This window comes from Typopeltis vanoorti, chromosome 17 (assembly GCF_054136105.1).
Source record: "Typopeltis vanoorti isolate ZY-2024b chromosome 17, IOZ_Tvanoo_1.0, whole genome shotgun sequence".
In the NCBI taxonomy this organism is placed as follows: domain Eukaryota; kingdom Metazoa; phylum Arthropoda; class Arachnida; order Uropygi; family Thelyphonidae; genus Typopeltis; species Typopeltis vanoorti.
Genome location: NC_143565.1, coordinates 66,982,518 through 66,997,583, shown reverse-complemented (window position 1 = coordinate 66,997,583; position 15,066 = coordinate 66,982,518). Strand labels below are relative to the sequence as shown.

General features: G+C 34.7%; 1 protein-coding gene across 1 annotated transcript; it reads left to right on the top strand.

The window, feature by feature from the left end:
- The first annotated feature begins 6,270 nt into the window (after window positions 1-6,270).
- Window positions 6,271-9,023, top strand: Cdk1 (Cyclin-dependent kinase 1). The gene has a single exon (XM_090406720.1). It carries the CDS (start codon window positions 6,399-6,401, stop codon window positions 7,296-7,298), a length of 900 nt encoding a protein of 299 aa, XP_090262846.1. The 5' UTR covers window positions 6,271-6,398; the 3' UTR covers window positions 7,299-9,023.
- The last annotated feature ends 6,043 nt before the right edge of the window (window positions 9,024-15,066 follow it).

The following is a 15,066-nucleotide window of genomic DNA, read 5'->3' as shown; positions in this document are numbered from 1 at the left end:
CGTAAGGTGCGCTTTGACCTTATTAAATAAAAATCTCAGGATGAGAGATAGATGTAGAAAGTTTTTTACCTTGGGTATAATATATGTTAAAGATACCAAGCTATTTTAAACCTGGTTTTAATCCATTTCCCAAGTAAGCAAAAACAGAGCCCGAGTTGCCTAAGACTTGTACTACTTTGTCACCCAGACTTGCACTACTTGCAGGCGCAAATTTGACTTACTTGTCTGTTTTCTTACTTGGGAAATGGATTAAAACCAGGTTTAAAATAGCTTGGTGTCTTTAACATATATTATACCCAAGGTAAAAAACTTTCTACATCTATCTCTCATCCTGAGATTTTTATTTAATAAGGTAAGGACCACTTTATGCAAAGAGTTAGTGATTGTGTTGTATTTAACGAAAACGCTACCTAGTTTCGTGAGTTGATAGGCTCACATCCTGATGAGATTAAGAATGTTAGACAAAGCTTGAAACACTAGAGATTGTAACCATAAAACTTTGGGGAAGAATATATGGATTAAAAAATTAAACTAAACGAAAGGAGAAAGACCTAATTGAAGCCCTGGTTTTTGGGGTTTTTATTGCACTGGGTAGAGGTGCATGGCATTTCATAGGAATTGTTTCTTACCAGACAGTATGTTTGATATAAGGCATTTCTATTTTATGTCAGAGTAATGGGTAGTCGACATTGATTTTGCAAAAGGCTAACCTGGCCCATACACTTGTGTTGTTGTGTTGTTTCCTTTCAACATTCGTGACATATTGTAACACACAGATTACTCTCTCTCTCTCTCTCTTTTCTCTCTCTCTCTCTCTCTCTCTCTCTTTCTTTCTCTCTCTCTCTCTCTCTCTCTCTCTCTTTCTTTCTCTCTCTCTCTCTCTCTCTCTCTCTCACTCTCTCTCTGGAACGTCCTGTTTGGACAACATAGCAAATGCCATGCACTGAATTATGCAGTCCCAGAGTTTTTTTAGGTAATGGTGAGGTCATATGGGAGGTTGTAAAAACGTTTATATATTGTAAAGCAGAGTGGAAGCCACCTTTACAGGTGTAGGTGAGAATAATCGCGTCTTTGAATTTTGCTTGTTAGTAAGCATCTTAGGTGTAGCTTCTAAAATACTGTTAAAGGACAGGATATATGTTAGAGGCAGCAAAGTTCGTTGTCGGTGGTACTAAGATGCTATATCTGTCATCCAATGTATTTATCATACCTATCAAATGTAAGGAATGGTGGTGAGAAGAAGCATGCAGGCATCTAACAGTGGTGATGAGATAACTATGTACCTAGAAATTCAGTGTTTCTTCTTTTAAATATTTCAGGAAAAGTTAAAAAGTAAAGGCAGCATGTTGCAGTTTTCAAGTTTAAGTGTGAATTTTATATTGGGATGTAGGCCCTTAATGTAGTCTTTAAAATGTTCCAATTCCTCAAATATTCCTATAAAATTATGAAAATACCGTTCTGACGAAGTATCGAATCATTGAATTTCAGGAATTGCCATAGAAATCGATATTATTTCTATGACGATTCCTAAAATGATATCTTCGATGCAGAGAAGTCATTTTTTTGGGGGGGGGGGGGGAGTTATCCATAAATAGTATTATTTTCAAAGGTTTCCATAAATAACATTGTCAGAATTGGCAAACCGTGTGAGCCCATTATCCTTACATTCAAGGTTCGCTTCAACATAGCAATTATCCTCTGCAATGTATTTGCAACTTTTGCTATGTGACCTTTGAGTTTTAAATTCTTATCCACCAATACACCAAGATCCCTTGCCTCTTCAGTTTCTTGTAGCATAACCCCGCTAATATAATATGCCGTTGGAACTCTAATCACGCCAACGTGCATAACTATACACTTACTAACATTACACTGAGAGCCATTTTCATTTGGCCAGATTTCCAGTCTATTCAAATCATTTTGTAATTGCCGAATATCAGTAGCATCCCTATTGCTCTGCCTATCTTCGATTCACGGCAAACAATTTCCCATCTGATGATAGACCCTGTTTGATGTCATTAATGTATAGATTGAACATTAATGGCCCAAGGGCTGAACCGTGGAGTCAGAGCCGGCGCTAGAGTCTTTGACGCCCGTATGCAATTTCTATCTAAGCGCCCCTGTAACGATCCGGGAGTGTGTGGTTCTTTTACGATAATAAAAATTTTAATTATTTGAAATTTCTTAAATAAATTATGACAGAACAACCACACGTTGGTTCGCTAAATGTAACGAACCGGGAGTGTTGACTAGGCAGGATAATCGTTAAAAACCCGAATATTCAAAAAATTCTTAAAAGTTAAAGCGAATTTTGACAAAGCCACTTCGCTTTAATCGTTGAATATAATGATACAGGGATTATAGCCTTCTCACCGACCCGAATCGCTAACAAAATTAAAATGAATTTTAATTAAAGTTAAAATTTATTTGAACTAAAATTTAAAAAATTCTTTCATTTTACAAGTTAGTAAATCCTTAGTAACTTTTAAAAAGTTTTTAATAATTTTTATAAGTGGAACTATCTTTTAGGAAAAGAAAAGAAACTCAAGATAGATGAGAAAATAAGAAAAAAATTCAGAAATAATTAGAACATTTAATATAAGAATTCAAAAAAATAACATCTTTACAGAATAACAGAAAATAAATTAAATTACATAAATATACTTGAAATTTTTTAAATTAAAATTTTAGGGATTTTGATTTCATATTCACAAAATTAGAAATAATGGTGTTAACGACTAATTCCGCACATATATCGTTTTCAATAGCTATTAGCGACAAAGTAATATGCCTTTTTTGTGGCATACTTGTTTTTAAGTTGGTTTTAATCAATTTCAACTTGGATAAGGAACGTTCACCGCTCGCTACACTAACAGGTAAGGTTAATAGTATTCTTAAAGCAATTGAAAAGTTAGGGAAAGATAAATTATTGGACACAATAAAATTAAGAATATCGAAAGGGTTTTGAATATTTCAATTATCCATCCGAAAAATATCCCGGAAAGCACATAACTCGTCATATAGTTCTATTGCATTTACGTTACGCAGTCCTTCAAGAGAATCTCTAAATCTTCACAACTTTTTCGTAAATCTTCATTATTAATTTGTAGTAATCTATACAAGAAATTGAAATTTTCATCTCTTTTAGTTGTTCAAAACGTTCTATTAACGAACACATTGCAAGTCTAGAAGTGTATAAAACACATTCACTCTAAATTTAACTTCTGGCGATTGTGGTGTTTCGTCATGAAGCTCGTACTCAAATTGTCGTGTCTTCTTTCGTCGTCGAACTTCCGTACCAGTTTTAAATTCTTGTTCTCCATTCACCTCTTCACTCAGTTATTTTGCCGTTTTCAGAACTGCTTTAAAATTTGTATCTGATCGATACTGTTGTAAGAATATTTTTAAGTTTTCGATAGATTCTAAAGCAAGCGTAATGTTTATATTTTTGTCTTGAAGCATTTTACTCACACGGTTTATTCTGTTAAGTAAATCATACCAAGTTATAAGAGAGCAAATAAATTTGTAGTCCATTATTTTAGCACATAATGCTTGTGCTTCATGCTGAGTATCTTTATTAAAATTTTCATTATTTAAAATTTCAAAAGGTGCATCATAAATTTCTCCTAACTGATATCGTAGAGGGAGGATTGCATTAATTTTACTGTCCCATTGCGTTTCTGATGGCTGTTTCAATGTTAATTTTTTTACGAACTTTAAATAATAGTAGTAATAATAGTCTCACTGCGCTACTGTCAGTAGCCTACTGAGATGCGTACCATATGACTGGTTAACTAGCAACAAATGTTTTGTAAGAAAATTCGTTTCCGCAAAAAACTGTTCACCGTTTCACTCTAGATAGACTGCAGTAGACACAACATTCTGCAGGTAAGCATTTAGCCTGCTCTAGCTGCAAAATTGTAAACAGCCGGCTGATCAAAGAGGCGGCAATATATATTTTTTTAAAAAATTTTTATTCACTGTATACGGCCTCATTTATTTTAATATTGATCGTTCTAAGAATTATTTTGTTTTTATGAAAAAAATTTTGTTTCTTAAAAATTAACTTATGAACCGTTCCCTGGCGCGGCGTCCGCATGCACCGCATGCTCTACATGCCCGCTCCCGTCAGCCCTGCATGGGGTACACCACTGGTTACCTTAAATCTGGCAGATTCACACCCACTGTAGACCACTTTTTGATATCTGTCTGTCAACCATATCCTGATCCAAGTCAATAGATTATATTCCAAACCCATGTTCTCCAGTTTATGCAACAGCCTTTTGTGTGATATCCTATCAAATCCCTTAGAAAAATCCAACATTGTCATAGTATATTCTTTCCCTTTATCCAATTCCGCCGTAACATTGTTATGAAATATGAGCAAATTGCTAAAACATTACCTTCCTTTAGTAAATCCATGCTGTTCCCTGCAGAGTATAAAATGCTTGTCTTCCCATTTCTGTATGCTAGTTCTTACCAACTTTTCTAAAATCTTCACTACCACACAAGAGATACTAATAGGTAGGTTGTTAGACACATCAGCTTTTGCACCACCCTTGTGCAATGGAACTATCATACATTCCTGAGCTGAGACTTAAGTTATACAAATGTGTGAAAGGCCTAGCCAATTCAGCTGAACATTCCTTTAGCAACCAGACTGATATTCCATCTCTTCCTGTTGGCAAATTATTATCCAGGTTATGCAACAGCTCTTCAACCTCATTTTAATGAACTCTCTAACTCTTCATCCAACGTAGCAGAAGCGCTGTGCACCATGCTACAAACACCTGGTTGATATATCTTAGCACTCATTAACTGAACAATCTCCTTAGCTTCTGACACTCGTGTACCATCTGCATTCAGTGAAGTTATTCTTCCACATTCATTCTTTCTTTTGCTTGCGACATAACGATAAAATTTTTTTAGATTTTTTTTAGCTTGCATGGCCAATTTCTTTTCACACTCCGTTTTAGCTTTTCTCACAATACTCGTTACTTTTTTGGCCTGAACTTTATATATTTCATGACTTCTCTCACTCTTATTCTGATGAGATTCTTTCCACGTCATTTTCTTCTTGTGGATCTTTTGCTTAATAAGGCTGCACATCCATTTCACCCCAGCCTATTTATTCTTCGAACACTAGCGATACATTTAGATACTGCCTCATTCAAGCACTTTTTCAAAGATCTCATGCATTGCTGATATTGGTTTCATTCAGTAACTGATACCATGGGACCAAAGATAGTATTCTTCTAAGTTGATCATAATTTCCTGCTTTGTAGTTCAGCATGTAATCTGTTTTAATCGGAGCTTCAATTCAAGTAGGTACTTCCCAAGAAAGAACCGCATGATCACTGTCACCAATTGGTGGTAAAATAGTCATATTCTTGACAGAGATCCCTTCTGAAGCTATGAGCAAATTCAACACCGTTTGACCTCTAGTTCCTTCTTTCACATGCTGCTTGAGAAAGTTATCGTGCAACAATTTAATAAATTCCTGTTCTTTCTTATCATGAGATTTATCTTTTACCCAATCAATGTTTGGAAAATTAAAGTCACCCATAATGATCATTCGCTTGGTACCCATAAAGCTAATTTGGCGATGCATTTCTTTGGTCCCTACAACTGAGCTGCCAGGTCTGTAGCAACACCCCACCGTATGTTTCATTCCGTTAATCTCCATTTCACACCAGATAGACTCAAACTCATCGCTACATGGGACATTGTTACCATCATTGTTTTCTTGTATTTCTATCCTAACTAGACTTAAGTCATTTGATATCATTAGTAGCACTCCTCCTCTCCTATCTCTTCTGTCATTTCTAAAAACAGTATATCCGTTACACTCGATCCCACTTACCATATCTGATTCTGATAGCCAGGTTTCACTAATGCCAACAATCTTAGGCGACATCATATTCAATAAAACAACAAACTCAACCCCTTTGTTTCTAATGCTCCTGGCATTTGTGTATAGACATAACGAATTACGACCTAGCCAATCCTTAGGAGGCTTTTAACTCCCAATACTCACTTTGGGTTTCTCGGCTAAATTAAAATTAGTAAAACGCAGACAACAGCTTTTTTGTTTTTGTTTATTCGAAAAGATTTTTCTTAACTTGTTTAAAAATTACAAATAAAAATAAAATAAATAAATCCGCACAATATAGCTATTTACGTGTTTTAACGGGCAAATGATTTAGTTTATCTTGTGAAGATTGCTGGAATCGAGAGTTTTTTGTTAGTTCAGAGCGGGAGAAACGAATTTTAACGTACGGTTTGTCGGTTGGATGTGTTGCTTGTTAGAGTTCGTATATGTTGTTTTACTTGGTCGTCAGAAGATAAGTAGGAGAAAAAAGGTATTATAGATTTTATCTAAACTACTATAACTAAATATGGAGGATTATGTTAAGGTTGAAAAAATAGGAGAAGGAACTTACGGTGTTGTATACAAAGGCAGAAATAAGAAAACCGGACAATTAGTTGCCTTGAAAAAAATTCGCTTAGAAAGTGAAGATGAAGGTGTTCCATCGACTGCTATTCGAGAAATTTCCCTTCTTCGAGAACTACAGCATCCAAATATTGTATCCTTGCAAGACGTTTTAATGCAAGAAAGTAGAATCTATCTTGTATTTGAATACCTCTCTATGGATTTGAAAAAATATTTGGATAGCATTCCAAGCGGACAGTACATAGATAAGATGCTAGTGAAAAGCTATCTTTATCAGATTCTTCAGGCTATTCTCTTTTGTCATCAGAGAAGAGTATTGCATCGAGATTTGAAACCTCAGAACTTATTGATCGATCAGAAAGGAATAATAAAGATAGCCGATTTTGGATTGGCACGTGCATTTGGCATCCCAGTTCGTGCTTACACCCACGAAGTCGTTACTTTGTGGTATCGCGCTCCTGAAGTCCTTCTTGGATCAGTACGTTATTCCACTCCCGTTGATATATGGAGCATTGGTTGCATTTTTGCAGAAATGGCCCAGAAGCGCCCGCTTTTTCACGGTGATTCGGAAATTGATCAGCTCTTTCGAATCTTCAGGATTTTGAGCACGCCAACGGATGAAAGCTGGCCAGGAGTCACCCAACTTCCTGATTATAAACCGTCCTTTCCCAGCTGGAAACAAAATATATTATCATCTACTCTTTCTCAGTTAGATTCCGATGGTGTAGACCTAATACAAAGTATGCTGATATACGATCCTGCAAAACGTATATCAGCAAAAGCGGCCTTAAAACATGCATATTTTGATAATTTAGAAAAGTCGAGTTTGCCTTCTAATATTTAATAAAGATGCGAAAAAGTAGGGTAAGCTGATTTCACTTAGCTTGAACACTTTGATCATCTTTGTAAATATCTGGCTTGTGTTTGACAATGTTTTGTTCATATGTTGAAGGAACTGTAATGTTTACATTGGATAGCCATTTATATTTATAATTAAAAGAAACAGCCATGTTTGATAATTTCCTCTGCCAGTGTTTTGGTTTTCTGAATTCATAATTCTTATTAATTGGTAATTCTTAGTGCATAGAAAATACCAATTTTTGTTGCTATAAAATATCAGTGCCTTAATCTTTTAATTTCAAGCATAAATGAATTCTGTGGTTATTAATGCAGCATTCATATATCTGTAGAATTCCTTTTATATTTTAGGAAGATTTTCTTGTATTTAAAATTAAGGATAAGAAAACTAATTAATAGGATGTTTTGGCAGATTATTAACTATTACTAACAAAGAAAGTATGGAGTAATATGTAATCTTTAAATGAAATTCATTTTAGTATTAACTTATAACAGCAACACTGTTCACTGGTATAATATCTTTTCAAGAGCAAAACCTTTATTCCTTCTTTAACTTCATCATAAATTGGACGCTGATTGTTTTTAATGCCAGTGTGTTAACTTAAGAAGTTCATATTTTAGTGATATGTAAGGGAGAAAAAATTCCTTAAAGATTAACACTCTTTTCACATAGAATATTGTTTTAAGTTGTTGTTTTTGAAAACTGAAAATAAAATTATGTTGAACTATAATACATAAAAATTAAACGTAAAATGAAGCATGTCTTACTTTCATAGCTAGTGGGAAAATAATAGAATAATTATTTGCACATGGAATTACTAGTTAAATGAACTATGCTTAACATAAAAATTATTTTCATGCCTTATGCAATTCCACTAATGCCTACCATTATCTCAGAGGTGTATGAAAAAATAGCATTAATTTTGCACTGTGCTTAACGTTCAAAAATTATTTTCATGCCTTATGTATTTCCACTAATATTCTAGAAGTGTATGAAAAACTAAAAGTAATTTAGTTGATGCATGCACAATTTTGTAAATTATGTTTCTTAATTCAGATATTTGTATATTATTAAAATGCTGGGATAGTAAAATCAGTAACCAGAATCCTGCTCTACTAAATTATGTTTTGGTTTTGTAAGTTCTGAATATCTATTACCAGTTTCAAACAAAATTTAAATAGGAGTATCAGATAGTAAGCTAAATTCTTTCCATTATAAGCATGCTTGAGGAAGGATATGCTAATGCATTATTTAAAAGGTCTTATTACATAAGCTCATCCACTGATTTGGCTAATCACATTCTTTTCATTAATTATATATAATAAATATATATCATCAATAATAATCATGTCTAATTATTCTCATAATTTATGACATAACTATATTTGTTGATTACACTTACATGGTTAAGTAAAATGTAACATCCAACCATCAGCTACGGTCATAATAGGATCAGTACATTTACTAGATGATAAATATAATAATTTGCAGCATGTGTGTTATCAGATCAGAATTGCATTCCCCCCTCCCCCCCAGTATTTGCTATGTTGTGTTTGAATACTGTATGTGTGAAAATATTGCTTTTGGTAATGCATATATCAACCTCCACTTGCTCAGTGTAAATGTTGAGTACAGTTTATCTTGTTAAAAACGTCCATGTGATATTATTAAGAATATTGAAAATATTAAAGTGCATTTATCACATGCTGATTTCTGTTTGTATTTTACTGAAATTGATTACAGTATTTATTAAAGGGTTTGATGGCTTTCATTCATTCATTTGAAGACCATGCATGCTGAATGAATATCAATATTTATCCAGCTACATCTCTGGTCTAGTCAACAATGCAAGAAATATGGAATATTCCCTTGCCTGAAACATTTCTGAAAGACCTTAAAAATCTCAGTTTATCATTAATTTATGTGATTACCAAAATAATTTTAAGATAGTTTGAATATGATGAACACTAATATCTGGAATATATGATGACAGCATATATTGCATTTCATAATTTGTTGCTACATTCAAAATAACAATAACCTCATTAGGGAGAGATTATTTGAAAACTAACTTACATGTAGACACATTACCAAATTTCATCATTTTCCCAAACCTAATGTTTTGCAGAATTTGGGCACTGCCGTTAGCAACAACCTAACACAGATTGTCAATCTGTGTAACTATAATACCTGATACCCCCCCCCTCAAATTTGATCGCTTCCTAACAAGCTCCCCTTCCAAGCATACTGTGGATGCCAGTTCTTCTCTTGATAACTCAGATCACAACCGCATACAAGTCTCTTTTGCCGTAGAACAACCTTCACCCACCAGTTCTCACTCTCGTGCCCTTTGGTACTACAAAAGTGCCAGATAGGATGACCTCTGTGACTTTTATTTCTCTTTCCCATGGTCTGAATATGGTTTGAATTTTTCAGATCCAAACACCTACTCAGACTGAATAGAAATCATCCTCAGAGGTATGAAAGCTTTCATACCTTGTTCCACCCCAAATTCATAGCCACCACCCAGGCCTTGGTTTTCAAAAAAGTGTGCCAATGCAGTAAAAGTGAAAAAAACCTCTGCATACTACAAATAACTCGAGACCAAAACTCCAGCAGCTCACTCTGTCTATATTGCATCTTGCAACAACTGTATAAGAATCATCACCGATTCAAATCAGATTCTAAAGTGCCAAATTCTGCAAACTCGCCATCTTTCCAAATGGCATTCAAGCTTTCTAGTCCCATGCCAAGGCTATTGGATGCATCTTTTACCCATCCAGGTTTCTAACACTCTCACATCCTAATGTCATTGTAGTCATCTCATCTAAAGACAAGGCTAACTTACTGGCTTCACTCTTCTCATTCAATTCCTGCATTGGTGAACTGGGTAAACTTCTCTTCTTGTCATCCATAATCTTTTGCCAGAAAATAATCTGAAGAATCCTTAATAACTTGAACATAAATAAGGCATCTTGTCCTTACAGTATCCCACCTATTGTTTTAAAAATTTGTGATCCAGAACTGATGCTTATCCTGTATTGCCTCTTCAGTCTTTCATTCAACTGGGATCTACCTTGCAACATGGAAGGAGGCACATATCCAGCCCATCCCAAAGAAAGGTGATGAATGTCAACAATGAACCATACAATTGCTCTCATTTCTGTTATCTCTAAAATTATGGAGAAGGTCATGAACACATCCAACTCTTGTGCCAGCTAGAAATCTATTGAACTAATCAGTGACTAACAATACAGATTCTGCTACTCGCGATCTACAGCCAATCTTCTAGCTTTCACCACCCACCTTGGGTGCGAAGCAATGGAAAAATTCAGAGAAACTGACATTATTGCTCTTGGCATTTCAAAAGCATTTTGATTGGGTTTGGCACAGGGACCTACTTAGCAAATTGTCAACTTTCTCATGGTATATGAGAAATGGTATATGACAAATAGTGTGACCAGTGAACAGATGTTTACTGGTCACTCACTATTTGTCATGGTTGACAGTTTCCTCTCTCTTCCTGGTTGGCAGAGTGGTTAGCGTATCTGCTCTCCAGCCAAAAGGCCACAGGTTCGAATCCCACAGTGGGCATGGATGTTTGTGATTGTCTGTAAAAATACTAGTAGTGGTGGTAATGGGTGGTTGATGGCGTTAATGTAGTTGGTGGATTGAGTGGTGGAGACAGAGTCGTAGAGTAGTTGCCCTTTATCGATGAGTCCTTGGACTCCCTGGAGGTTTCAGGTAATAATAATAATAAAAATTCCTCATGTGTATAAATGATCTGCTCTCACAGACTTCCAATAGCTTTTCAGATGACATTGCACTCCATCCTTTCATTTGAAAATCCTTGTAGTTCTGATGTATGAGAATCCTCAAGATGCATTATGGATGATGTCCTGAACCTTCTAACTATATCTCAAGGGGAAAGGACAACCCTGTAGACTTCAATGCCACCAAAACTCAGCCCTGATCTCTCACAAGAAAGAGTTGGCATCCCTCTCCCTTACCTTCAATAATACTCAGATATCAAAACACGATTAGATTTCCCTTCTTGAACTGGCCTATTCCTCCAGCCTTTCCTGGCACAAACATGTTTCAACCATAGCTTCTGCAGCCACAAAAAAAGTACACCAAAAACTTGGTGTACTTTTTTTGGACAAGATATTGCTTCATAGCTGCTAACTCTATACAAATCCCAAATCTGCCCAGCTATAATATTGTTTCAAACGAAGAAACTTTGGGATCACGCTATTGTCTCTACATCTTTTTAAAAAAGTCAGATGGTTTAAATACCTAGCTTTTTTTCATTTTAAACCTTCGAGATTGCTAACAAAAGGTGATCAACGAGATCACCTTTTGTTTGGTGATCTCATTGATCCTGTTCATTATGTTAAATTTTTTCTTGACAATTATTCATAAGACTATTACACTTTTTTTATATAATCTTTGTCTAGTAGCTTTATTTTATCCTCCTACATGTTTCGTCAATTTTTCTATTGGCAGAAGATTTTTCTATTAGCATACTTACTGGTTTTTATCAGGGAATACAAACTAGTAAGCTAAAATGAAGGTTACAGACTAGGTTATAACTGATGGTTCTAATTCATACAAAAAATTGGTATTGTGCGTGACAATGTGTGTGTCTCGTTAACGTGATTTATTTGTTATGGCTCATGACGTAATTGTTATGAAAGTTCATTTGTTTGATGTTTAATGATCTGATAAAAGTTTTCCAAATTTCTGGTAAAATTAGACCTTGATTCTTGTTTAGGTTTTCAGTTTTACGGGCAACTGTAGCTGCTTCTTTAAAGGTTCTTGAATGGTAGTTATCTTCTATGTATGGCATAAGGCTCTTATCCCACTCAATGTGATGGTTAGTAGAGGCAAAGTGGCATGAAAGGCCTGAAATGTCTTGTCTGTTATTTCTGACATATCCTATGTGTTCTTTCTTTCTCGTTTCAAAGCTTCTAGAGGTCTGACCTACGTAACTAATACCACATGAGCAAGGTATATTATATACTCCAGAGTACTTGTAGAATGGATGAGGATCTTTCGGTGATCTTAAAAATTTCCGAATAGTGTTGATTGGTTTGAATGCCACTCTGATCTTATGTGGTTTTAAAAGGTTAGCTAATTTTTTGGAAATGTTGCTGACAAAAGGAATCTTGATTGTATTGATGTATTGGACGTCATCACGTTGTCGATGTGGTATATCAGTAAAGAGAATCTTGTTATAGAGTCTTTTTGGGTAACCATTTAAAGAAAGTTCTCTGGATATTCTGGTTAATTCCGTTAGTAGGTCATCCTTGTCTGTCGTATACTGTATAGCTCTTTTCTTAAGACTATGGATAATGCTAAGTTTCTGAGCTATGTGATGAGCTGAGTTGAAATGGAGGTAACGTCCAATATTTGTAGGTTTTCTGTATACAGATAGGTTGATACTATTATTGGTTTGTTTCTTTATTAAAATGTCAAGGAATGGCAGTTTTTTATCTTTTTCCATTTCTAATGTGAATTTGATGGTATTGTGGAAACTATTGATTTGGTTGAGGTAATTCATTAGTTCTTCTTTCATATGATCCCAAATGATAAAGATGTCATCTACATATCTGTACCAAATTTTCGGTTTTGGAATGATATGGGATAAGATTTTTTTCTCTAGATCTTCCATGAATAAGTCAGCACAAGGAGGTGAGAGGGGGCTACCCATAGCTAATCCAGTGAGTTGTTTGTAGATCGTTTTTTATCAAATAAAATAGAAGTTAAACAGTGATTGAACAAAGTAGTGATGTTTCTTGGGAACAAGTTGTCTAAGATGTTGATGACTTCAACCACTGGAATGTTAGTAAACAGAGATGTAACGTCCAGGCTTGCTAGTATATCCTCTTCAAAGATAGGGATGTTTTTTATTTTATCTATAAAATGTTTTGAGTTTTTAATATAAGTATCCGAGACGTGAATGTGTTGTTGTAAAATCTTTGCAAGATACTTGGACAGTTGGTAAGTGGGAGAATAGATTCCATCAACTATTGGACGTAATGGTATACCTTCTTTATGAATTTTTGGAAGCCATACAATCTAGGAGTTAGTGGGTGCATTGATTTTAGTTTTTTTATAATTTCAGGCCTTTCATGCCACTTTGCCTCTACTAACCATCACATTGAGTGGGATAAGAGCCTTATGCCATACATAGAAGATAACTACCATTCAAGAACCTTTAAAGAAGCAGCTACAGTCGCCCGTAAAACTGAAAACCTAAACAGGAATCAAGGTCTAATTTTACCAAAAATTTGGAAAACTTTTATTAGATCATTAAACATCAAAGAAATGAACTTTCATAACAATTACGTCATGAGCCATAACGAATAAATCACGTTAACGAGACATGCACATTGTCACGCACAATACCAATTTTTTGTATGAATTAGAACCATCAGTTATAACCTAGTCTGTAACCTTCATTTTAGCTTACTAGTTTGTATTCCCTGAGGATGCCAATAGAAAAATTGGCGAAACATGTAGGAGGATAAAATAAAGCTACTTGACAAAGATTATATAAAAAAAAGTGTAATAGTCTTATGAATAATTGTCAAGAAAAAATTCAACATAATGAACAGGATCAACGAGATCACCAAACAAAACGTACGCAATCTCGAAGGTTTAAAATGCAAAAAAGCTAGGTATTTAAACCATCTGACTTTTTTAAAAAGATGTAGAGACAGTAGCGTGATCCCAAAATTTCTTTGTTTGAAACAATATTATAAAACTAGACAAGCCAACTTGATTTACCAACGAACTTCGTATGCTCTTCTTAGAGAAAGAATTCGCCATACGAGATTCATGCTTAGCAAAATAGACTCACAGTGCTATAATTTATTCACAGATATCTCTAATAATCTTGACGCTGAGACATGGCAACTATTAGACAATATGATTAGCAACAGTTTTACCAAAGCATGTAAAACTGTTTTGGGTATCCAGATATATTCCTGTCTGAAAGGCATTAAACCATCAGACCAGAGAAAATTATCTAGGGATGAAGTAACATAGGCATGAATCAAGTTTTGTAGCACTCACACCTCTCAAAAAGAAGACCAAATATCTGTGGTTTACACCAATAGGTTGTGGATGAATTTCATTGCGAACTATTATACCACTTTGTTTACTGGAAGCACGAGGTGGCAAAATACCATCTTTGGACTCCTGTGTTTATCTTGTAGATAAACACACACATAAACACATATTGTATTGTGATCCCTGAAGATGGCAATGTAACATTCCGAAATATAGGTAGTTATTGAAGTTTTTATATTAAATGATCTTAAAATATCTTTATACCATACAAAACATTCAATGCCTCTTTGATTGTTTTTTCCAGAAACAAATATTAATTTTCTCTCTGAATTGGAGATGAAAAATTCTTATGATTCTGGTTGGCATTTATCCAGATGTCCTGAAGGCAAGTAGAGCCGAGTCCTGCTTTATGTTGTCTTTTTATTCTCTCCTCTTACAACATATTCCCCCTGCAGCATAGAAATTAGTCCGTATTCAATCTATTCATAAGAAGGATGACAAATCTTTACTATGGTAATTTAATAAATTATCATTTTAATTCATTCCAATGTAATAGAGAAAACAGTCAAGTGGTAGGCTACCTAGAAGTCTCAATTAATAAAGGAATTATGGAATAAATGGAAATTGTTAATCGAGAGGAGATATTTTTTCTTATGTTGCCTATCACATTCCCAAA

Bases quoted from the DNA above. Each gene is read 5' to 3' on its own strand.
- Cdk1 (XM_090406720.1), top strand. From the start codon at position 6,399: ATGGAGGATTATGTTAAGGTTGAAAAAATAGGAGAAGGAACTTACGGT.